Source organism: Dromiciops gliroides, chromosome 1 (assembly GCF_019393635.1).
Source record: "Dromiciops gliroides isolate mDroGli1 chromosome 1, mDroGli1.pri, whole genome shotgun sequence".
Classification (NCBI taxonomy): Eukaryota; Metazoa; Chordata; class Mammalia; order Microbiotheria; family Microbiotheriidae; genus Dromiciops; species Dromiciops gliroides.
The window spans coordinates 745,347,317-745,373,490 of record NC_057861.1 but is presented as its reverse complement, the minus strand read 5'-3'; the positions used below and the strand labels follow the sequence as shown (position 1 = coordinate 745,373,490).

The following is a 26,174-nucleotide window of genomic DNA, read 5'->3' as shown; positions in this document are numbered from 1 at the left end:
CAATAATGTGGAAATGGCGACGGGCCCTCCCCCTCACACGTGGGCCCCTTAGCCATCCGGACGCCCCAGGTTAGGAATCCCTGATGCTTACAGAGTAGATGGAAGACAACTTAGGGGAAAGCACCAGCAGGGGAGGGACCAGGAGAAGATGAAATTTGGGGGGCTCCTCATTGCTCTGGACTGGGGCTACTAAGATAAAAACTGGCCCTTCCCTCAAGGAACTTGCAGTCTGTGCTCGTGCCAAACTGGCCAAGGTGCTTCAGGGTAAGGACCCACCCATTAGGGGGTGGTGCCAGGGTGGCCTTGGGCAGGGCACTTCACCTCGGTGAACCTCAGTTTCTTCATCTGTGAAGTGGGAGGGCTGGACTAGATGGAGGCTCCACTTCCTGCCAGGTCCCTGAGGGCGGGGACTGTCTTTTGCCTCTTTCTGTAACCACAAGTGCTTAGTACAGCCCCTGGCGCATAGTAGGTCCTTGATCAGTATTTATTGAACTAATAAATGTGACTGAAGATAGGTCAGGATTTGGGTCATGACCCCCAAGGGAGGATGGGGCAGAGGTGGAGAGGAGATGTCCGCTCAGGGACACCTCGGGTCAAGGAAGGTGATCAATAGGCAGCAAGCTCCTTGATCTCATCTGTAGAATGGGGGGCTGGGCCTGCTGGTGTCTTTCAGCTCCTACTCTACAATCTGTTGTCCTTATTTTGAGGCAAAATCGCCCAAATACAGAATTAAAGGCAGGAAGAGGAAGGAAATGCTAGCCATCGAGACACACTGAGACACATGCGTTTTTATTCTTTCCAATTAGGCTTCCAGTTTGAACGGATACATGAACATGACCTGTAATTAGCAATCTAATGAACGCTAGTGTGCGACAGCCCAGTGTGGTACAGGTTAAAGAGCCCTTGTTTGGATTCAAATTCTGCCTCTAGTATCTAATTTGGTGCCCCTGGGAAAGTCCCTTCACCTTTTTTGAGAATCAGTAAAAATGGGGATAAAAACCACCAAATACTTTCCTAGTGGGGTAGGGATAGAGCGCCCTTGGAGTCTAGAGGACCTGAGTTCAAATTAGGCCTCAGACACTTATTAGCTGTGTGACCCTGGTCAAGTCACTTCACCCTGCTTGCCTCACTTTCCTCATCTGTAAAATGAGTTGGAGAAGGAAATGGAAAACCACCCCAGTGTCTGTGCCAAGGAAACCCCAAATGGGGTCAGAGAGTCAGACGCGGCTGAAGGACCGCCACACCTCCCTGGTGTTATAAGGGTCAAATGAGATATGATACATAAAGTGCTTTGCAAATTCCAGTGCATGAGGGGCTGTCTTTGAGCAAATTTTGGGGAGAGTTAGAGACTGATGGTTGGAAGGGACCTTGGGGCTCCAACCCCCCACTTTACAGATGCAGATAGGGAGAGCTACAGGATTAGTAAATGCCTGGGGTGGAATCTGAATCCAGGTCCCCCTGACACTAACACTGCCTGCTCAGCCCAACCCACTCCTGCACAAGGGGGTTGTGTAGACCAGGCTTCCCCTTTGCTTGTGTTCCCTCCCCCCAACTTCCATTCTCTTTAGCACTTAGGGGGTTACTTTCCTCAGTGAGCCCTTGACATAGGGCCCGTAATTATCCCCAAGCCCATTTTATAGATGGGAGAGCAGATTTAGAGAGATCTGGGGTTGGTTTTAGGAGCACAGCTGGAGCCCCAGCCCAGGAAAACAAGGCTGTAAGGGAGACTTACTAGACACGCCCTACCACCTGGGTGCCATTTTAAGGGGCTCTGTCCAACTCTAGCCCCAAAGCCCTTCCTTGGGTATAGCGGGAAGCTCCTGGTCCATGGGCCTCTCCCTTGACCAGGGGCCATGCTCTCCCAAGGCCTCAGAATGGGTCATCCTGGGGATGCTCTGAGGGGGTGGGGAGCAGGCAGCCTCTGAGCTGGGGTTTACATTATGGGCACAAGTCCAGCCAGCAGAGAGGGGGGGAGGACAGAGGGACCACAAATGGGATGAGATGGAGAAGCCAAGAGATGCGGCTCTCCAGGGCCCCGGGGGGGGGGGGGGGGAGGGCGGCGGGGCACATAGTAGGCACCTAATAAGGGCCCAGTGAAGGTTGCTATCAGATCTTGGAGGATCCGAGGAGGCAGTGGGGTAGAGTGGGGAGTCCAGGATCTGATGCGGACTGCCTGAGTGGCCTTGGCCAAGTAACTCCTTCCTTGGGAGACGGCCATCTCACCTATGAAATAAGGGAGGGTAGATGAGGTAGCAGACCACTAGGTGGCGCCACAGTGCACAGAGTACTGGGTCTGCACTCAGGACTCAAATCTGTGTATTAGCTGTGTGACCCTGGGCAAGTCACTTCACCCTGTTTGCCTCAGTTTCCTTATCTGTCAAACGAGCTGGGGAAGGAAACGGCAAACCTCCCCAGGATCTCAGCGAAGAAAGCCCCAAAGGGGGCCACGGAGAATCAGACATAACTGAAACATCTGCACAACAACAGACTGGGTATTGGTGGCCTGGGGCAAGTTATGCCCATAAACCTCCCTGGGCCTCAGTTTCCCATTCTGTAAGAAGAATGGGCTCTGATCCTATGAGGGCCAGTCAAAAGAATTTCCACTCTCCTCTGCTGGCGCTTGGGAGCCACCGACATTTCTTGAGTGGAGGAGTGCCGTGAGCAGATCTACAGAGAAGCAAGATGGTCCTGGCAGCCGGGTGAAGGAGAACAGGAGGAGCAGAGGGTGCGGGCCCGGAAGGCCACTGTAAGGCTCTCTTGCCCAACCTGACTGTCTAGGAATCCCTTGGATCACTTCCCCTCCAACATGGGGGCCACCCCTCCAGGGTGGCGGGGAGGAGCTGGCCGAGGGGGAGATACTCATTCATGCACCAAAGATGGAGCCCGGGGTTTCCACGTTTGACACTTTTTCACACATGCATAGTTCACCTATGTTTCTGGAGCAGAGACTTTGTCCGAGGAACTAATGCTCAAGATTAGCACGTGTTAAATCGATTCCAGTTTCCTTTTCTGCCTCTTTCCAGGACAAATGGACGGTATTTCGGGTACATTATGGCTCAAACCCAAGTATGTGCGTTGATTTGGGACCTAACCACTGTCCATAGCCGAGCTTCTCTTGGAAAAGCCATTGCTGAATTTGAAAGGACTCAGACACTTCGGGGATAAAACTGGCTCTTAGAGTGGGGCTGTCTCCTCATCTATTCTTTTGTCAATTGGACTCCAAGCTCCCTGTGGGCAGGGGCTTGACACACAGCAGGCGCTCATCTGTATCGACACCTGGATTCATGGAATTTCCAAACACTTGAGGATGCAAGTTTGCCCTCCCCCTTTTGGGACAGTTCTGCTCAACCCCTCCCATTCGGCTGCTATTTCAGTCCACCTGACTCAGGTGGCAAAGGGGTCCACAAGTGAGGCCGATTATGAACAAGACAACGATGACTGTCCCATACAAGGGTCGGTGGGGGAGAGTATTTTAATTTCCCGAAGGAGGGAGGGAGGGAGGGAGGCAGGAACATGACAACAGCCAAGGCCGCCCGGGCATGAGGACAACGGAATAATCAGACTCCTTGAATGGGGAGGGCCCTGACAGAGAGGGATGTTTCTTAGGGTTAAGCCAATAGAAAACAGATTCCTAATTTTACATTTTCTGTGAGGGGACAGACTTAGGAACTGGTAACCACCCCTTGCTTATGGATCCTCGATCTAGATTCTGAAGAGATTCAGCTGCAAAGCCAGCAGAGAGAAGTATGGTCTCTTTGGATCTAGGGGACCCAAATACAGATCCAGGCTCCACGTGGCACTCTCTGGGCCCAAGATCCCACCTTGGTAAAATGGGGGGGTCTCTAAGGTCCCTGTCTAGCCCTTGACCCATGACCCTGTGACTACCTGACCCCAGAGAAAACAGTCATCTTTTTTATTATCAAGAATGGGGTTTGAACACCTTTCCCCCACCTGACACTGTCGGTTGTTGGTGTTTCCCATAAGCCCAGACACGGGCTCGGCCCTGGGCTGGCTTTTCTGCTGTGGACTGCCAAACACACACAGAGTGAGGCAACATGATCGTAAGGGGGTTCTGCCCAAGAATGCAATCTGGAGGCCTCGCCGAGGCAGTCTTGATCAGGAAAGGAAAAGGCAAAATGTACAAAAGAGGCAGCAGGGACGCCTTAGGCCCCGGGAATCACCACACATGTCAAACATCCCTCAGCACAGTCAGGGTAAGATGCAGATACGATCCACTTCTGGAGAGGCAGGGGGAGGCGACTGCTTCCACAATTTGGTTTTCAAGTGGGGTGGGTTGGTTTGGTTTTTTGGTGAATTATGACGATTTGTGGCAGGGAGTGTGGCAAAAGGTGAGAATACTTTTATTTCAAAGCATCCACGCAATGGAGTCCATGTTATCTGGAATACGATTAGAAGACAGTCAGGCGATGGGAAGAAGCACCGCCCAGGTTGGAGGAGGGCACAGGGCTGGGCCCAGGGATGCCAGAGTGGCTCTGGGGGGAGAACAGCTCCTGCCGCTCGACTGCTCAGAGGATTTTCTGGAGGATCGAATTGACTAATTCCAAGGATTCCTCTTTTACTAGAACAATGTCGTAGGAGTCCATGTATTTCTCTAAGAGTTCATCCACCTAGGGACCAAGAAAAGAAAAACGAGCAGGTCAGCGGGTGGGCCTCGGGGCCCTTGGCCAACGGGCTGCCTTCAACCAGGAAGTGGAGGCACCATGAAGGCCACTGCCCCATGGCGGCCCCGTCACACCGTCACACCGTCACATTGTCACATCGTGGAGGCCCTGAGGGACCGCCCCCAAGCGGCCTCCCTGCACTGGATGAGAGGCCTCGACTCTGCCATCACTGAGCAAGGCCTGGGGATGCAATCCAAACACCTACAAAGCACCTACTATGTGGCAGGCACAAAGTACCTTATAAAGAAAGGCAGAAACCGCTGCTGCCCTCAGGAAGGTCACAGTCTAAGTGACAAAATACCCATGGGGCCCACTCTCACAGGGAAGCAATGGCACCCGAGGGCCCTGGGGAGGACATTCCAGGCCTGGGGCCAGCGTGGACAGACCCTGGCCATGAAGGGCTTCCAAGGTTCTGAAGAGGACTATGTTTGGTCCTTGAGCTGAGAGGGAATCGGGCACAGGCTGGCTTTAGGAGTGGGACAGCGTGGTGGGAGGAGACAAGGGCCCCAGTGTGGGGAGGGGCTGTGGGGCTGGAGAAGGGGGGAAGTGATGAGGGCCCGCTCTGCTGGCCTTTCCCGGCTTCTTACGCTTAGCCCTCCCCTTACCTCTCATGTTCCCGCCATGCAGGTGACGCTTCAGCGGCCGTCGCCACGCCTTTGCGCTGGCTGACCCCGAAGCCTGGGATGCCCTCCCTTTTCACCTGGCTCTCGGGTGCCACTGCCTCCCCCGTGAGAGTGGGCCCCATTGGTATTTTGTACAGGCCTGGGTGGCTTCCATCAAGACTCTGTTCAAGAGCCACATTATTCACAAAGCCTTTCCTGGCCCCCCAACCTGCTCATGGCTGCCTCCCTCACCCCCAGACTTGGTACTGACTTTGCCTCTGGGGTCTAGAGTCACTACCAGGTGTCTGTGTTGTCTTCCCAGTAGGATGTAAGCTCCCCGGGGGCAGGGCTTCGTATCCAGGGCCTGGCACCTAGTAGGTGCTTACACGATGCCTGCCGAGTGACTGACTGTGCTTTAACACCTCGTACTTACTCCTGTTCTCCGGGAATGCGCCTTTGGTGATGGTACCACATGATGGCAATAGGCCCAGAACAGGCCTGCCAGGAGAGCGGCTGGAGCCTTGTGTGGCACGAGCATCAGACCCCCCCGGGTCCCCCTGGACCTTCAGTTGTCAGAGAGGAAGATGACAGCTCTGCGTACTCACCCGATCATTGAGGTAACCAATTTTCAGAATGTTGTCCACGTTGGCCACGCCATCCGCCATCCTCAGGTCTCCCTGGGAGTCTCCCAGGAGAATGATGTTGCTGTTGTCTTTCAGCTGCTTAAAGTACTGTGTGCTCCTCAGGGCGCCGTCGTGCTTGTTGAACACATGAATTAATTCTCCCTTAAATCCTTTGATCACCCCCTACAAAAAGGCAGACCTTGTGTCACAGGGACGCCTTTCCCTCTCTGGGCTCCCCCATCAGCGGTCTGCTCCCCTGTTCTGGAGGACAGCCCAGCCCTTTGGGGACACAGCATTTTGAGTGTGGCCATGGGCAGAGGTGGCCCTATGCCTTCCAAGGCCGGGCTGGTGATACGTCCTTCCACCCAGAAGGGCTCTGTGAGGACTGAGCCCCAGGAGCCTTGGCCACTGCAACTCCTCTACCACTCATGATGGGAACAGCCACACCACAGAGATGGCTAGCCTTCCCTCCCAGAGGGAGGAATCCACCCCTCATCTGTATCACCATGATTCTCAAAGCTCTTAGAGAGATCATCCCAAATTCATATGAGGTGGAAGTAGGGGGTGAATCAGAGGCAAAGAATCACACACTGACCGTCCACACCCTGGGAACTCAAAATCAGCCCAGGGGTGGCGGTGGATCTTCCACATGGGAACATAAGGGCACGAGTGTAGATTTGGACAGTGTACCCCCAGCCTAGCCATGAGGCAAGATGTTAACACACCTCTCTCTACCTTGGTTTCCCAACACAGCATGGGCCACCAGAACCCACGTGCTGACAGCAGGGATTCTCACTCATTTCCTTTCCTCCCCAGCTCCAGAGTCCAAGTAAGTTCCTCTGAAGGAAATATTCCTATCTTACCCTTGACATATTTTACGTATAGTTTAGAGACAAAAGGCGAGCCTTTTTTCTTTGTAATTAAGTAAAAAGCTTTGGTACAATTTTACAAAGCTGACGTAGCAACAAGAGCCGATTAATCTTCATTTGGGCAAAGTACCAACGTGGCCCACTGGGGTTCCTGCCCTTTTGGGAGAGTGGCCAGATGCCTTCACTGTATGAAGAATCTCACCCAGCCCCGGCTCTCGCAGGCCCAGCTTCCCTTATAATGCACTGCTGGGGAAACCGAACATACTCACGTTTTCATCAAAATCCATGAAGTTGGACACGACTTTGACATTGTTATGGTAGACTCCGGCCTGACGGATCACCTCTTCCAGGACATCTCCAATACCAGCAGAAAATATGAACACGGGGACGTTGTGTTCTTTGAGTTTGTCAAAGAAATGTTCATATCCTTCCCTGAAAAGTGTGGGGGCAGAATCGATTTTATGTAATGACATCTTTTTTTATGTGGGCTGAACAGTGTTTGAGATTTCACACATACACAGACACACACACACACACACACACAGACTCTCTCCGTCAGATCCTCCCACAAGTCCTAAGGAACAGGGAACTCCCATTAAACAGAAGCTCACAGAGAGTGAGCAAATTCTCCCAGGGTCCTTCAGCTAGATTTGAACCCAGGCCTCTTGGGCTTTTTGAGAGCAGGGCTGCCTTGCATCTCACTGCCACTACAGACTGAAAGGGAAGGGACACGCCATAATTCCTTCCCACCTCAGGAGGCTGAGAGCCTGTTTTTTGGGAACCTTCTGTGATTTACAATCCATATTCATCTACAAAAGACTGCATCCAGAAAGGGCTTGGTTGTCCTGCAGAAGGGCAGGAGCCTGGCTATAGCCACAAGCCATTAGCTGTGCTAATGGTGCAGATGATAAAAAAACAACTCATTGACAGCTGCCCTAGGCAACACCTTTTGGTACATCCGCTGACTAGAGGGGGAGGGGAGGCCGCCATCTTAGAGTTCCCAGCGGCTCATGCTGATACCAGCCATCTCAGCACGGCTGCTTTGGGGCACAGCTGGGCCTCAGCAGGGGGCTTAGCTCTGCTCCCTTTCTCATCTTTCTTTTTCCTGACTCTTCTCTCTAACCCTCCCCCTCTTTCTTTCTCTCTCTTTCTCCACTTTGTCTTCTCTCTTTCTCCCCCTTCCTCTTTTCTCAGTTTCTCTCTTCCCTTCCCTCCCTCCTTCTCCCCCCCTTCTCTCTTTCCATCTTTCTCTCTCTCCCCTCTCTCCTCCTCCCACCCCAACAAGTTTGCTGCCTTGGCTGGCCCTGGAGTTGTGCCCTATTTAAACGATCCAGTACAAAATCTATGGTCCTATAAAGTCTTTAACATATGAGAGTTTCCTTAAGAACACTGAAAACTATGAGGAATACGGAAGAGGGAACAACTGTCTATTGACAAAGGGTGGTTAAATGACCCTTGCCCTTCCATCCCATTAAGAGACATTTCACCCTCATCTGGTTTCACAGGTGCAGCACCTGCCTCCATCAGTGCTGATCCCCACACCCGCACCCCTCAGGAGGCAGCTTCAGGGGTAAAGGATTAAACAGCTCTGGCATCTGCCTCCCGCCCCCCCACCCCCCCAAGAGGCTGGTCCTGGCCATTGGATGATTCCCTAGGCCTGGCACAGCTGCCCTGTGTGATCCTCCTGGGGTCACAGGCAGGCACCTAAGGGACCCTGAGTCCGGGCCCTGCCAGATATGATGAAACCTTCATAAATTTATAACACTATAAAGATTTTAATTTGGTAAGAAAGCTGCAAATGGGTTCCTGAACAAAATACAGGGATCCCAACTCAAGAATTTCTCTTCTAAATTGGAGATCCAATATTCAAAAGCAGCCAGGTGGCCTGGACTCAGGAAGACTCATCTTTGTGAGTTCAAATCTGGCCTCAAGCACTTATTAGCACTTATTATAAGTGAGTCACTTCACCCTGTTTGCCTCATTTTCTGTAGGATGAGCTGGAGCTATATCTGATTGCTTACTGCCTCAGGGAGGGAAGGAAGGTTAGAATTGGGAACTCAAAACTTTAAATAAAAATGTTTATTTTATATATATATATATGAGGTCAAAGAACAAATCATAAAAACAATATTTTCATTAAAAACAATGACAACAATGAGACAACATACCAAAATTTGGGGAATGCAACCAAAGCAGTACTTAGGGGGAAATCTATATCTCTAAATGTGTATGTAAATAAAAAAGAGAAGGAGAAGATCAATAAATGGGGCATGCAACTAAAACAACTAGAAAAAGAACAAATTAAAAATCCCTAAATACCAAAATAGAAATCCTAAAAATCAAAAAAGATTAATAAAATTATAGTAAAAAAACCATTAATAAAATTAGGAGCTGGTTTAATTTTTAAAAATCAATGAAATAGGGCAGCTAGGTGGCACAGTGGATAAAGCACCAGCCCTAGATTCAGGAGTTCCTGAGTTCAAATCTGGCCTCAGACACTTGATACTTACTAGCTGTGTGACCTTGGGCAAGTCACTTAACCCCCATTGCCCTGCAAAACAAAAAAAACAAACAAAAAAAGAATGACTGATTGAATCAGTTATTTGGGGCAGCTAGATGGCGCAGTGGATAGAACACCGGCCCTGGAGTCAGGAGGACCTGAGTTCAAATCCGGCCTCAGACACTTAACACTTACTAGCTGTGTGACCCCGGGCAAGTCACTTGACCCCAATTGCCTCATTAAAAAAAAAAATCAATGAAATAAGGGGGGCAGCTAGGTAGCACAGTGCATAAAGCACCAGTCCTGGATTCAGGAGGACCTGAGTTCAAATCTGACCTCAGACACTTGACACTTATTAGTGACCTGGGGCAAGTCACTTAACCCTCATTGCCCTGAAAAAAAAAATCAATGAAATAGATAAATGATTAGTTGATTTGATAAAATACAAAACCAAATTACCAATATAAAAAAAAAGAAAAGGGTGAATGCACCACCAATGGAGGTGAAAAAGCAATTATCAGGAGGTATTTTGCCCAATTATATGCAAATAAAACTGATAACCTAAGTGAAATGGATCGATATTTACAAAAATATAAATTGCCTAGATTAATAGAAGAAGTAAAATACTTAAATAACTGTATATTAGAAAAAGAAATTGAACAAGCCATAAATGAGCTTCCTAAGAAAAACCCCCCAGGACCTAAAGGATCTACAAGTAAATTCTACCAAACATTTCAAGAACAACTAACTCTAATTCTATGTAGGATATTTGAAAAAAAAAAAAGGTTAAAATGGGGGGTGGGGTGGAATAGAGCTATGCTAGTGGACTAGAGCCAACGACGCAGCTGAACTCTTTTGGCATTCCCCTCCAAACTTTAAGATAACACCTCAAATCTAATTTTGGAGCAGCAGAGCCCACAAAAGGTCAGACACTTTTCCAGCCTAAGCCAAATCAGAAATTGGCAGGATAGCTCTGTGACCCAGGGTGTGGGCCTGCCCAGAATGTCGCAGCAGCTGCAGCTTTAGGAGCTCTCAGCCCAGAGGGTAAGGGAGCCAGGCAACTGGTGATGAAGCAATTACAGGGGACCCTCTGGGGGCACTGGGTGCAGCTAATGCTGATTGGCAACTCTATCGCCCATATGCAGTTCTGGGTCACAGTTCTAGGGTGGAGAGGAGACAAGGGAGCAGGGGCCCTTCCTGGGTAAACACAAGAGCACAGGACAGAAGAGCAGTGACCATCACTCTCCCCGGATAACACCACTTTGGAAGCACCAAAACTTGCAGACCCCCAGAACTAGCTCTAAAAAGAGCAGCATCAAAACAGCCTAAAGCTTGGCACAGTGCCTCCCCACCCCAAGGTGAGCAGAGCCCAACTTCAGCATAACAATCAAAGTCAAGAAACTGGCTGGGAGAATGGACAAACAACAAAAAAGAACCTGATGATAAAAAGCTTCTATGGTGGAAGGGGAAACCAAGACACAGACTCAGAAGACAACAATGTGAAAATTGCTACAACCAAAAGCCTCAAAAAAAAAAAATGCTAATTGGACACAAGGCCAAAAAGAATTCTTGGAAGAGTAAAAGAGATGAGTAGTGGAAGAAAAATTGGGAAAAGAAATGAGCATGATTCAAGAAAGTTATGAAAAAAGAAACAGCTCAGTAAAAGAGGCATATAAAAATACTGAAGAAAATAACACCTAAAAAACCAAAACTGGCCAAATGGTAAAAGAAATACAACATTTCAGTGAAGAAAAGAACTTCTTAAAATTAGAGTTGGCAAAATGGAAGCTAATGACTCCACAAGACATCAAGAAACAATAAAATAAAGTCAAAAGAATGAAAAAAAATTAAGAAAATGTAAAATATCTTATTGGAAAAACATCTGACCTGGGCAGGGGGGGGGGGTGTCTGCAGATAATTTAAAAATTATTGGACTACCAGAAAGCCATGATCAAAAAAAGAGCCTATACATCACATTTTAATAAATTATAAAGTAAAACTGCCCTGATATCTTAGATCCAGAGGGTAAAATAAAAATGGAAAGAATCCACTGATCACTTCCTGAAAGAGATCTCAAAATTAAAACTCCCAGGAATATTGTAGCCAAATTCCAGAGCCCCAGGTCAAGGAGAAAATACGTGAGTAGCCAGAAAGAAACAATTCAAATATTGTGAAACCAGTCAGGATCATACAAGATTTAGCAGCTTCTACATTAAAAGATATTTCAGAAAACAAAGCAGCTAGGATTACAACCAAGAATAACCTACCTAGCAAAACTGAGTATAATACTTTAGGGGAAAATGGATATTTAAGGAAATAGAGGACTTTCAAATGTTCTTGATGGAAAGATCAGAACTGAATAGAGAGTTTGACATTCAAACACAAAATTCAAGCATAAAAAAGGTAAACATCAAAGAGAAATCATAAGAGACTCACTAAAGTTAAATTGTTTACATTCCTTTATGGAAAGAGGATACTTGTAACTCCTAACAACTTTATCATTATTAGGGTAGTTAAAAGGAGCTTACACAGACTGAGGGCATGGGTGTGAGTTGATTATATTGGGATGATCTCGAAAGAAAATGAAGGGGTGAGAGAGAAGGATGCACTGGAAGAAGTAGAAGGGAGACATTATCTCATATAAAACAGGTGTGCAAGGAAGAACTTTTACGGTGGAGGTGAAAATGGGTGGGGTGGTAGGCAATGTTTGAACTTCCTCATCAGAACTGGGTCAGAGAGGGAAGACTACATATACACACTCAGCTGAATACTGAAATGTAACTTACCCAGTAGGGAAATAGGAAGGGAAGGGGATTGATAAAAGGGGGAAGGGAATCAATGAAAGGGGAAGGATTGATAAAATGGAGGGTGGATTCAGGGAGGCAGTGGTCAGAAGCGAAATAGACTTTTGAGGAAGGACAAGATAAAAACAGAGAGAAGTAACAGAAGAAAACGTGCTAGGGGGAAATACACAGCACTCATCACTGAAAATGTGAATGGGATGACCTCACCCACAAAACAGAAATGGGTAATAGAATGGCTTAGGAACCAGAATCCAACAATATATTGTTTATAAGAGATGCACTTGAAATAGAAAGAAACACATGCAGAGTAAAAATAAGAGGCTGGAGCAGAATCTAGGATGCTTCAGCTGAAGTCAAAAAGGCGCGGTAGGAATCATGACCTGAGACAAAGCAAAAATAAAAATAGACTTAATTAAAGGAGATAATCAGGAAAATTATGGTTTGCTAAAAGGTACACTAGACAATGAAGTAATGTAAAAAACTTTTACAGCAAGTTTCTCTGAGAAAGGCCTTATTTATACATAGGGAAATATATAGGGAACTGAGTCAAATTTATAAAAGTAAGAGGCCATCCCCAACTGCTGAATGGGCAGAGCATATTAACAGGCATTTTTCAGAAGAAGAAATCCAAGCTCTCTCTAGTCTCTACTGGTCAGAGAAATGCAAATGCAGACAACTCTGAGGTACGGTCAGGAATGGCAAATGCCAGAGGGGGTGAGGGAAAATAAGAATCATAATGAACTACTGGTAGGATATTGAACTGGTCCAGCCATTCTGGAGAACAATCTGGGATTAGGCCCAAAGGGCTAGCAAACTGTGCCTATCTGGTGATCCAGCAATACTGGGACCAGGTCTCCATCCCAAAGAGATCAAAGAAAAAGGAAAGATCTTTTTGTGGTGACAAAGAATTCCAAATTGAGGGGATGCTTCTCCTCAGTTGGGGAATGGCTGAACAAGCTGTGACATGCGTGTGGCAGAGTACTATTGTGCTGTAGGAAATGACAAGGCAGGATGGTTTCAGAAAAACATGACAAGACTCATATGAACTGATGCAAAATGAAAGTGAGAAGAACTGGGAGATCATTGTGCAAAGTAACAGCAACATTGTAATGATGATCCACTGTGAAAGACTTGGCTACTTTGATCAATACAACGATCTAAGACAATTCCAAATGACATGATAAAAAATGCTATCCATCTCCAGAGAGAGAACTGATGAACTCTGAGTTCAGGGTAAAGTATAATTTTCTCCATTTATTTTATTTTATTTTATTTTTTTTGGTGAGGCAATTGGGGTCAAGTGACTTGCCCAGGGTCACACAGCTAGTAAGTGTTAAGTGTCTGAGGCCGGATTTGAACTCAGGCACTCCTGACTCCAGGGCTGGTGCTCTATCCGCTGCGCTACCTAGCTGCCCCAATTTTTTTTTTTTGCAACATGGCTAATATGGAAATATGTTTTGCATGATTTCATATGTATAACTGATATCATATTGCTTGCTTTCTCAGTGGGTGGGGAAGGGGGTATGAGAGAAGGAATTTGGAACTCAAAATTTAAAAAGAAAAAAATGCTAAACATAAATAAATTTTTTTTTTACAAAAAAAGAAAAATTAGACAAAGAAAGTGTCCTACAGGGAGCAGCTAGGTGGCGCAGTTGATAAAGCACTGGCCCTGGATTCATGAGGACCTGAGTTCAAATCTGGTCTCAGACACTTAACACTTACTAGTTGTGTGACCCTGGGCAAGTCACTTAACCCCAATTGCCTCACTAAAACAAACAAACAAACAAACAAACAAACAAACAAAACTAGTAGTTATCTAAAACCACGAGCAAGCATTATCTGTAATGGGGATAACTGTGAAGTCTTCCCAGTAAGATCTGGGGTGAAGCAAGGGCGTCCATTATCAGAACTATTATTCAATATTGGCCTAGAAATGCTAGCTATTGCAATAAGAGAAGAAAAAGAAATGGGAGGGATGAAAATAGGCAATGAACAAACAAGGCTATCCCTCTTTGCAGGTGATGTGATGGTATACTTAGAGGATCCTGGAGAACTGACTTCAGAAGACACAAACTACTTGGGAGTCTGCCAGCACTGGGAGCCTAAGGGACCTGCTGGGGTCCCGCAGCCTGGATGTGTCGGAGGCTGGCTCTATTGCCGCTCTGTTGGCCTGCCCCTCCTATAACCAGCCTCCCAGAAGGCCGGACTTACTTGAGCATCACATCAGATTCTTCCACAATTTCCTGGATCTTGTTCTTCTGCAATGCCTGCTCCACCAGCAAACTGTGGGATTTTGTGTACCTGGGGTCCAAGGGAAGAGGGGAAATGTCAAGCTGGCTTTCTCCTCTAACTCCAAGCCAACACTCGTTCTTCAAGAATCTCTGAGTGAACTTTGCGGTCTCACTCCTACCCCTGAGAACAAGAAAACCCCGACTCTGACCTGCTCAGGCCCGAGGGGAGGGGGTCACTGCTCCCCAGGCAGGAGCTCCTGCTTCAGGAGAACCAGTCTCCTTCCTCCCAGTGGCTCCCACTTGATTGTGTGGCAGTCTCCCAGATCTGCCTCCCTGCCACCTGTCCGAGAGGCCAGGGCTCTGCTCTTTTGGCTGAGACACTTAGGCTAACAACTTATCTTTGAATTTGCTAAAGTCAAGCATTAACACTGGGGGTTCTGACTACTTCTCTGTCTTCTAAAAGATAAAAAAGCTGGAGAAAAGTCAGAGAATCATTCCAGTTTTGGAGGAAGGACCTTAAAAATCACATGGTCTGGCCTCCTGCTCTCATAGAAGAGGAAGCGGAAAGTTAAAGCCATTGGACTTCATGGGGGGAGGAGATGGGCACACTCCATCAGAATCCAAGGTCAGTGTTCTTTCCTCCTAGGCACCTGGGGGTAGGGTGGAGGAAGCACTGTCCCGGGATCAGGAAGACTTGAGTTCAAATCTATCCTCTGACACTCATGAGCTATGTGACCTTAATCTCTGTCTGCCTCAGTTTCCTCACTGGTAAAATGAGCAGAATAATAGCACCCACCTCCCAGGGTTATTATGGGGATCAAATTAAATATTATTTGTAAGGTACTTTATAAACCTTAAAGCACTGTATAAATGCTAACTATTATAACATACACTAATAATAATAACCATCATTGCTATAACTAGATATGTTTATAGGAAGAGTCTTATGAAGTTCAATGACTATTGTTTAAGATGTCATTTAGTGTTGGTGAACAGTAAAAAAAAAAGACCTTTTACACATCTCATTAAACTGCAGGAAGGTTTGTTTTGCAAAACAAACCTTCTTGTGCCTTCTTGATGGGATGAACTCCAGTTTCTCCTGCATCTAGGTCTTGTTTAAACACAGCTGTTTGCATGTTATCTCCCCATTAGACTGGGAGCTCCTTAAGGGCAGGTAATAACTTTTGCCTCTTTTTGTATCCTCAGTGCTTAGCATGATGCCTGGCACAGAGCAGGAGTTTAATCAAGAAATACTTTTGACTTGACAAAGTATTTATTTATTCTGCCCCTATCTACTATATATTAGAAATTAGGCGTGGAGAATGGGGCTGAATCTGGGATTTCATTGGTGATGGGGAACCCCTTCCAAATTCAGGTAGGCAGTGCCTCCTCTGCGATTAGAAATTAGGCCACAAAAAAGTTCTATAGCCATAAGTCTTTGCCCCTCAAGGAACTGAGGCTTTATTATTATTTTTTTAAATAGAGGGAAAGAGTCTTGGTTGTGGCTGGAATTTCCTTTTCTCCTGACCTTTAGCTCCTCCCCACACCTCCCGGTTTCTCCCGCAGTGTGTCCACTCACCATTCTACCATGTAAGGGTATTTCTCTTCTATGGTAAGGACTGGATCAACTTCAATGGCATAGTATTTTTCCTTTAGCTGTAATAACTGGAAATGAATCAATAAATGAATTGTGAAAGGGGATCCTAGAGTTTTATGTGCCTTGTCATTAGTCTAAACTAAAAAAATATATATATACCAGGCAATCATAGAAAGGTACTTTTAAAACAGGGAATGTCAAGGAAAACCAGATTAACTTCTAAGTAGCAAACCCACCCAGTGAAGTGATCTGCCTGCAGGTGAGTGGGGTTAGTTGATAAACAGTTCATGAGTGCCTACTATGTGCCAGGCATCGTGCTAAGTGGGGAGCTGAGCTTATCACTATTCCAATGTGCGCTACTCCAAAGCTGCTTTCTTCCTTCCCATTAAGATTTTTACTTCAGTGGCTCATTTTAAAATCAAGTTATATAATTAAAAGACATAGGATTTCACTTAAAAATACCAAACGTGGCTCAGAGTGAGGTCTTGGGACGAGATCTATACCCACGTGCACATACTAAGTGTAAAGTAGAGACCCAAGCACTTTTCTGGATACTTTAAGGCAAGGGTTCTTAGCTTGGGGTCTATTAATGTGTTATTTTTTTTTAAAAATGATAACTTTATTTCAATATAAGTAGTTTTCTTTGTAATCTTCTGTATGCAATTTTATGCCTTTAGATGATGGTTTCTGAGAAGGGGACAATGGGCTTCACCATCTGCCAAAGGGACACAGGACACCCTGAAAGGACACCCCAAAAAGGTGAGGATCCCCAAAGTCACCCAGACTCCAAATGGTCTTTTCTTTTCAGGCTATTTCAGCATAGATGTGTGGTTGTGCTTTTCCATGTTTCTCTAAATGTGCCCTTGTGATTAAGAAGCTCCTGGTAATGGGTTTGTTACGGTAACAATTTCCAAGAACAAAAACCAGGCTAAATGTATAAGGAATACAAATGACAGAACAGCATCTTCAGAAAGGAAACATAATTTGGTCTGATGATTACTACGGTTGCCATTTACCTTCTTTCGACATTCATCTGTGACCAGTTTACAGTTGTCAATAACGTCTAGAAGGAGAAAACCAAATGATTATCCAGTGGATCTACCAATTCTCCCGGCTTTGGGTCGGACGACATTTGTGACAAAGCCGAAATGCTCCAAGAACTCTTCCGCTTTGCTCCCATACCCAGTTGGGCACCACTCCAACAGAATGGACACTGGTAACTGATTATTTCCATTCCTGAGCTCAATGGCCTTCAGCCATCTTACAATCCATCATTACTAATCCCATTGCCTTCTTCCTATTCCCTACCCTGCTTCTGCCCCCAACACTTTTAGTGGAAAAGGATAGATGAACGCTGTATTTTAAACTTTGGATTTCAGTTAATGGGCTTGTGTATTTAGTTTCTGAAAAATGCAGAGGCAAAAGTCACTTAAAGAAGAAGCCTCTTTTTGGTCTAATTGTACATGCAAATGGCCACTAACATAATGAAAGAAAAGTATCTCTTGTTATTACCAAAATATCCCAAAAGAAAGGGGAAAAAAATCACCTTTCTACATCCCCCCCCCCCCCGCCCGGCACTGGAATAAATTTTTAACTAGCCCAAGTGTTTAAAGTTCTTTGAACATATGTACCCCAAACTTACTATGACACGTGGGGCATCTTTTTCCATTGTAGGAAAATCTGCTTAATGTCATATCAAAGTCTGTAATTATCTGTAAGAGAAGGGGAATAAGGAAAAGCATTACATACAATACAAATCTTGGACACAAAACCCGGTGGCTTCTTCTCTGTCCTGCATCCTCCTTTGCTCCCTCCCCCCAGATATTCACGCAGCCCCTTCCCTGTGGAACAGAGAAGATGACCAACCACATCTTCATGGAGGACCCAGAAATGTACTAATCTTGGCCTAAAGGGAATATAGATGGAGGTGTGAGAGGGCACGGGACACAGGACATTATTTGGGGTCCACGGCAGCCTCAGTCCCTTGTCTTATCACAAGAGTAGATAGAACTCAAGAGGGTATTTGAACTGGACACCATGTTGTTAAACTGACCCCCTCAAAGTACTTGGTCTGAACTGGGTTGGGATGTGTGTGTGTGTGTGTGTGTGTGTGTGTGTTGGGGGGAAGCAACCTGTAGTGAGAACTTTGCCTTTGGAAAAGAAAAATCTAAATATATTAGTGGGAAAAGACGGAACTGGGACATTGATGATGACAGGGTGGATGATACTTTAGACATTTGGTCAAAACCATGGTCATAACTTTGAAGAAAAACACAAGCATGTCTCTGGAGGTCAGGACTGTGCTTGTCCTATACTTGTCCCTCATACAAAAGGTTGTCTCTGTTATGGAACCCCCCAAGATGTGTTTTCATTTAAAGATGGAAAAAGTGACTCCAAAACCTTTGGATGTGTCTTTTTAAGAGCCCAGGAAATGAAGAGCTGAATGGCTGTTCTGGCAACTAGTTAATTTTACACCTTTGAACGCCAAGATAAACTAGATTTCACATCTATTAATATTTTACTTTTGCTTCCCACTGAGAGATACCAGTGAACTTTGAACCAAAGTTCTGTCTCTGGGATTCTCAGGGTGAGGAGCTGGGCTGTTTAAATCTGTTTCTTATTCAACACTTAAATCACAAGGGTGATTAAACTCCATGGTCAAGATGATCAAGCCCTCCCCCCAATGCCTCACCTGGAGTTTGGCTGCTCCTCCTTTAATCAGGTCACAGAGGATCTCTTCCACTTTGGCTGGGTTCTTGATGTGAACATTGCTTTTCTGGAATTCTGGCATCTGCATGGATAGGAGAGTAGGCAATTAATGAACATGAGTGTGCTCTTAGAGCCCGGTTCCTTCTATGTGGTGCATTAGTGTGTGCTCTTTAGAGACAGGGCCAAGGGCTCATGAACTCACTTCCTTTCTCATTTAATAAAATTAAAAATTCACACAAGTGTCCATCCACCCAGGAAAAAGCAAGTGGATGAAGAATGACTTGCAGTTAGATGATGGAGAGAGCTTGTCCACCAGCATGTACATGCGTGTATCTATGTGTGTATGTATATTTTGCATGTGTATGTACAGATACACACATATATATGTATATTTTTAGGAGGGGTTCTTTCTTTCTTTCATGCAATGAGGATTAAGTGACCTGCCCGGGATCATACAGCTAGTAAGTGTCTAGTGTCTGGGCCACATCTGAACTCAGGTCCTCCTGAATCCAGGGCTGGCGCTCTATCCACTGAGCCACCTAGCTGCCCCCTAGGAGAGGTTCTTTCTTTCCTTCCTTCCTTCTCTTTTTCCTTCCTTCCTTCTCTCTCTCTCTCTCTCCCCCTTCCTCCCTCCTTTCCTTCCTGTTTTTCATTTTCATGAGGCTATGAATTTTTTTTTTTTACATGGGCCTTTTCTTCCTGGGTTTAATTTGAGTTTAATCCCTCAGGGTCAAAGCTTCCTGTGAACCCATACTGGTGCTTAGTGATTACATTTTCCTTTTACAAATTCTTACAAGTGGTTCCTTTAATGACGAATACTAAAGTTTTGCTGGGAATCGTAGTCAAGCTTTGCAGACCCCCCGCCCCTTTCTTCCCCTTTTGGAAAATCAGGACATTTGCCTGTCTAGAATTCTGTGGCGTGTTTGTTCTGCAGAAGTTTTCATGGTTCTCCAATGGGGTGCAGTGGAGGCAACAGGCTGGAAGGATCAAATAAGCCAACGTGTGTGTAAAGTGCTTTGTGTACCTGCCCGTACTATAGACACATCAGGTATTCCATCCCCCCATCTGCCGCTTGCTGGGCCATAGCTGACATTTTGTTTTCCTTATTATACATCCACACCTTCCCTCTGATCCATGTTCTAGAACTCCTCACACACCTCTGGGAGAAGCACTCAACTCTCCATTCATCCTGAGTCTTCTGTCCTTGCTTCCCTTTTAGACACAAACACTCCAATGAACTGCTGAGGTGTGTGTGCCCTCCCTAATGAAGACTGCGACCTACCCATGCCTGCTCATGTGATGGGGCCCCTGCCCATATCCTCCCCCAAGTTTATCACAGAAACCAGAGGCCTTTCTTCCTGCTAGACCAGGGCTTCAAAACCCAAGGAGAGGGGGCAGCTAGGTGGCGCAGTGGATAAAGCACCGGCCCTGGAATCAGGAGGACCTGAGTTCAAATCTGGCCTCAGACACTTAACACTTACTAGCTGTGTGACCCTGGGCAAGTCACTTAACCTCAATTGCCTCACCAAAAAAAAAAAAAAAAAAGAAAGAAAGAAAGAAAGAAAGAAAAGAAAACCCAAGGAGTCACTCAGTCTCCCTCCTGTGCATTCACACCAATTACACACCTCCCCTTCCTCTCTTCCATTCTGCAGAGCTTCCCCCTCTCTGCTGACTCTCCGTGCACATTTTGGGCCATCTGTTTTCCCAACCTGTTCTTCCAAAACTTAGGCCACGTTTGATACCCTGCCGGTGCCTCCTCAGACTGCCCCACTCTGGCCTGGCCCTGCCTGCCAAGGGCCCCGCCTTTTCAGCCTCAACAACTTGGTCCTCGGTCCAGAAGACCTGGGCCCCTTCTGGCCTCTTTCTACCTCCCTTGGGATGAAGTGGCTCTGCCTTTGTCTGATGACCCCACCCCCCATCCAGGTTTGATGTTCCCCCAGCTCATCACCCACACCCTGCCTTTTGTCTGAGTGGTCCCCGGCTGACTCCCACAGTATCTCTCCTATTGCTCTCTCCACGGACATTCATTCTCTCTTATGCTCTCCGTCTCATGGAGATGGATACAGAGCCAGTCAGCCAGTCACTTGGTCAGCAAGCACTTATTATGGCTTACTGTATACTGGCACTGTGCTGGGCCCTGGCAGAATGCAGGAGTTAGAGGAATGTGCTCTCTGCAGCTCATCCTCCCCACCCTTTATCTAACTGATTCAGGGGGACCTCTCCTTGGCCCAATTTTGGGTCGGAGCCATGCCCCACCGTGTCTCTGTGGTGTCTGAGGTCCCATGTTTGAGGTCTTGCCTTCCCTCACTTCCTAATGACCTATACTTGATCCCTTTGTAGGGGGACATGGGTATTTCAGGCTTCTCCTGGGAATTCTGAGACCTCTGGCTCCTGTGAGCCCCAGTCCTCTGCACTCAGTGCTCTGGGGCTTCACCCCTCTATGCAAGCAGTTTGCTGCTGCTGCTGCTCCCAGAAAACGCCATGGTTGGCCACTGCCCCCTTCCCCTCCCCATGACCACACTTTCCTATCTGAAACTGCCACTCAGAAATTGTTTGCAGGAACAGCTAGGTGGCACAGTGGATAAAGCACTGGTCCTGGATTCAGGAGGAACTGAGTTCAGATCTGGCCTCAGACACTTGACACTAGCTGTGTGACCCTGGCCAAGTCACTTAACCCCCACTGCCCCACAAAACAAACAAACAAACAAACAAAACCCCAAGCAATTCTGTTTGCAGACACCATCTTCTTTACCAGCTGGTCTTGTCCCATGGCTATCCTGGTCTTGAGCCTCTGCCTTAGAGGGACATAAGACAAGCCCACGTCCCCCTGCCCCATGGTCTTGCATCCTCTTAACCAGTCTTCTAAGATGCCACCATAGCTTCCTGTTCTTTCTGGCTGCGCGCTTTCCCCCAAGAGGTGGTCAGGGGCTGCCAGTTCCATCGGCCTCCAGTGGCTCTCTTACTTTACAGATCTGCTGTTCCCAGAAATCAGCATGCTCTCCCCTCCCTGCGGCTCCCATCTGCTCGTCACTCCTCAGCAAGGTACCACCACCCACCGTGGCTCCTTCCCTTCTCCCGACTGGTCCTGGGTGCTCTGTTAGACGCACTTTCTTCTCCTCGCTATTTCCTGAAGCAGAGAAGCGACTTCCTCCTCATGCCCCCTGCTCCATCCCCGTCCCGAGGCTCCCAAGGTTCATGGTTTCCTACATTCCTGTCCCAGGCCCCATCTTTGTGGCATCCCACCCCTGACCGAGGTTGACGTTTTCCTCTGCCTCTTCCATCTTTCATGTTCTTTTTCTCCCCCTTGGGAGCAGTCCTTGTATTCTTTCAAGCAGGAATGGCAATGCGGGGGCAGAGGCAGGCCCAACCCTGGCCATGCCCTGGGAGCCTGGGCCTAGAACAGGCCTGGATGTCACGTGGCACTGGAAAAGAGACAGGCAGAGGGTCTTGACCTTTCTGCTGCTCAGGGGGATGTTTCTCTTTCCTTCTAGAGCGCAGGCCAGATCCCTTGGGCAGACTGGTGGCCCCTGATGCATACAGTGACAAAGGAAGCCAATCGTAGTCATTAAAATGTGTCTCAAAAGAGAGGTCATGGACCCCAGGTCAGGAACCCCTGCCCTGGAGTAATAATAAAGCGACAACTTCCACTTCCCCAGCCTGTCCCCAAAGACCTAGAAGCCTGACTCAGACTTTGGGGACTGCCTGCAAAGTGCTTTAAACGTTTGCAAAGGGCTGTATAGAAGTAGCTTCATTGCAGCCTTCTGACACTCTGTGCCATGAGTTTGGAGTCAGGAAGACCTGACGATGAACCTGGCTCAGACACCTACTGGCTGTAGGACCCTGGGCAAGTCACTGAATCACCCTCGGGCTTGATTTCCTCATAGGTAAATCGGGGACAATACATCCCCCCAGGTTTGTGGCAAGGATCAAGAGAGAAAACATGCACAGCAGTGAGGGGGAGCAGTCGACAGCAGCACAGAAAGACTGGGTTCAAATCCACTAACTAGCTGGACCTCTCTTGGCCTCAGTGTCCTCGTCTGTAAAGTGGGGAATAATAATAATACCAATACCTACCTCCCAGGGTTGTGGTGAGAATCAAATGAGATAATCCTGGTAGAGTATTTTGCAGACCTCTCTAGAGCTCCATTTTACAGATGAGGAACCAAGCTCAGAGAATCAGTGACTCATCCAGGGTCACGGGGCCAGTGAGTGACAGAGGGGGGATTTGAAGCAGGTGACCCCAGTGACAACAAGTCCGGCCCTCTGCCTCCACCCCGCTGCCCGACGTCCTCAGCTCTCTACTGCTGTTCCATCACCCGCTGCCACATACAGAAGCCGGGGGTGGACATTTGGGGATGAGAGGAGACTTTACAAAGGTCTGGCAGAGTAGCCAGGAGGAATAAGAGCCATTACTGAACACCATTCAAAGCTTATTAAAGCTGCTACTGAATTCTGCTCCCTGGGCAAAACTCTGTAAAGCAGGCTCCAACGCCCCTCAAATTGCTGAGAGATAGAAGTGGAAAAACAGAGAGAGAGAAAAATCCACCCCGACGGCCTTTCAGGAGTGGCGGGGAGCCGGCCCTTCTCTTGACTGTGGCAAGAAAAGAGGCCTGGTCACGCTCACCCTCTGCTGTGAGCCAGACAGGCCTGAGAGCGCTGGCTGTGTTTGCAGGGGACTGCCAGAAGGCCCCTGACCCCCGGCGCCGGGGGCCGGCCCACTGAGGCCGCAACAGCCCCCTCAAACAGCTTCCCTGGTCTCAGCTGGATGCGGGCTGATTAGAGCCACAGCAGGCCCATGTAGGGCTTGGAGATGGAAAAGGCAGGAGGTGGCTCAACTCCGGCCTCCCCTGCTTTCATTCTCTTCTGTTGTTCACAGCCAACGGCCATTTTTTTTTTGAGCTGCCCTTGAATGTCTCATTCTAAAGCAACGAGACCAATTTATCTCTTCCTCCAGCCAAGCTTGGCAGGAGCTTAATAACAGGCAGGTGCCTTGGGCAATATCTATCTGGCCATATAGACAGCAACAGAAACGGGAGGGATTGACTTAAGTTATAGTCTAATCAAGGAAGTCTTATATTCTGTGTCATCTACGATGAATCAATTCTGGGGGAGGCTTCTTGACATTTGAAAGCTGAGGCTCAGGCAGGAGACGGGAAAAAATGAGTGCTCGCCTTAGATCCTCTGAGGATGCTGGCTTCTGCTTGCCTAGCGGGTTAAGATAATCCCTTTATTTATCATTGCTGTTATAAATCACAGGGGCAAAGAGCACAGATCAGGCCTGGGGGGGGCACTGAATCACCGACAAACAACTTCCAAACTCTTCTAACCCTGCATTAACTTGTGTAAAGAGAAAAGAAATGGACCGGCCAGACATTACGAGGAAAGAGAACAATGGGGAGGTGAACCACAGTGCCAGAGAAAAGACAGGAGCGCTCTTTCCCCCCCTCTCATGGAGAGTGGGAGTGATGGGGAAAAGCCCTGGCTTCCCATCCCAACTCTGTCATTTAGAACCTGGGCTCTCCTGGGCCAGCTGCTCATCTCCCTGAGCCTCAGTTTCCTTATCTGTAAAACAAGAGACATGGCTGAGATGGTTTTTGAGGGTCCCTCTAGTTCTAACCCTGGATCCTATGATAAGGAAGCCGTGCTTTTGGAAATGGCCAGGTGGTGCAATGGGTAGAGAGCAGTGGGCCTGGGGTCAGGAAGGTGGGCTTCAAATATGGCCTTCTACTCTTACTGGAGGCGTTACCCTTAGCAAGTCACTTCCCCTCTGCCTCAGTCTCCTCCACTTGAAGATGGGGATAATAAAAGCACCTATATCCCAGGGTAGTTGTGAGGTTAAAATGAGAGTATATGTGTAAAGTGGCAGGATGCAGGTTATCAGGCACTGAACTGCATATTACCTTGCTATCTACCTTTGATTGTGCAAAGTCATGTCCCAGGCACCTGCGGCAAAGCAAAAGGATTCTGGGAAACTTGTACAGGGGTCTGGAACGAGGCCAAGCTGAGAGGTATAATCCAAAGACACGAGCTGGGCTGTGCCAAAGGGCACTGGATCTTTCCCAACACACACAGAGGGTGTGCCCACGCTGACATGGTTCACTCCCTAAGTTCCTTCTTTTTGATTATTTCCTCTCCCATTCTTACACACACCAATACACGTGCTCCCTGAGCTGGGCAACACAACACAAGTTAGAACGTCATTCAAGGGTGATTTTCCAAAAGTTTTCCATTTTACACGTAAGTAAAAGCAGTTGGAATTTTCTACCACTTTTGGAAAAAAATGAAATCAATGTGATAAACTTGGAGTCACAGAACCTGAATTCAAATTCCATCTTCGAGGTTTATTCCCTGTGAGGACTTAGGCCAGCCTCTTCACCTCTCTGGAATTCCGTTCCCTCCTTTGTAAAAGGAGGTCATTGGCCTACAAGGCCTCTGGGCTGTCCCTTTGGCTCTATTCTTAGAGCCTAACAACCTGCCTCATGGAGGCCCCTTACTGATCAATGTACACTGGGCAGTGACAGAGTTTGGCAGTTTAGGAACAAGGGTGGGGTCTCTTGGCTACTGGCCATAGAGCTTATAGGGACCACTGGTTTATACCAACTGATAACGAAGAGAAAAACCCAATATCTAAACTCACTCATACACACAGGCACAATAGTCAGCCCATATTAATAGGGACTAAATGACTAAAATCAATAACACAAAATATTATTGAGAAATTAATGTCAGTTCTTTCCCCATCATTATAATTCTGTAATTGGGCAATATTAAGAAGATACTTGAATATTTAAATCACAGTTTATTCGGTTTCCTTATCTGTAAAATGGAATAATAGCAGGATTATTCTATCAAGTGAGATAAATGATGTCAAGCCCTTGGCAAACCTCAAAATGTGATGTGAACTATTATTATTGCTATCATTTTTATTATTTTGTCAAGCCTCTGTGTTTAATCAGGTAATAGTGATCCACAGTGACGTTTCTGGCTAATGTTGCTCCTCATTCCTTATGGGAAAAAGACAGCAAAGTAATCGAGTACCTTGACAGCTCAAAGAAAACACCCATGCAATAGAAATAAATATACGCATGAATTTAAATATATGCGTATATATTTAAATATATTTAAATATGGGCATGTATGTCTAGACACACACAGGGTTCTGATGAACATACAAATCTTGATCTTCTTTCCTTTTTTCATCCCAAAATCCTATTTCCCAGTTTTGCCTTGTGATCGCCCACATGTTTCAAACTCTGCTGATATGACTGGAAGGATCTTGATGATTTCTTTGTCAAATCTCTCTCCAACTCTCTTTTTGTGCCAGCTGTGGGCACAGACCTTGCTGTAATTTTCATGGTGCTCCCCTGGCCTACCCTCATCATGAGCTCTGAAAAAGGGCCTGTTTAGTCTCGAGGAACTTATATTCTGCTGAGGGAGACAACATGTACAGAAGTAAACAAAGGTCTAATTTTTTTGGGAGGGAGGCACTAGCAGCTGGGGTGAGATAATGAGAGGTCTTGTAGGAGGTGACATTTAATTCTTTTTTAAAAATTAAAT

The 26,174-nt window shown here is 47.0% G+C and overlaps 1 protein-coding gene across 5 annotated transcripts in view; it reads right to left on the bottom strand.

Moving 5' to 3' along the window:
- Window positions 1–4,338: 4,338 nt before the first annotated feature.
- NT5C3A (5'-nucleotidase, cytosolic IIIA) overlaps window positions 4,339–26,174 on the bottom strand; it is a 77,227-nt gene continuing 55,391 nt past the window's right edge. For all 5 annotated transcript variants that reach the window (XM_043975906.1, XM_043975907.1, XM_043975909.1 and 2 more), the window contains 8 exons: window positions 18,601–18,699; window positions 17,551–17,620; window positions 16,925–16,971; window positions 15,891–15,976; window positions 14,292–14,381; window positions 7,046–7,208; window positions 5,890–6,090; window positions 4,339–4,628 (listed from right to left, as the gene is read on the bottom strand). In XM_043975906.1, the coding sequence (XP_043831841.1) occupies window positions 4,527–4,628; window positions 5,890–6,090; window positions 7,046–7,208; window positions 14,292–14,381; window positions 15,891–15,976; window positions 16,925–16,971; window positions 17,551–17,620; window positions 18,601–18,699 (858 nt within the window). In that variant the 3' untranslated portion in view covers window positions 4,339–4,526. The remainder of the gene's footprint in view (window positions 4,629–5,889; window positions 6,091–7,045; window positions 7,209–14,291; window positions 14,382–15,890; window positions 15,977–16,924; window positions 16,972–17,550; window positions 17,621–18,600; window positions 18,700–26,174) is intronic.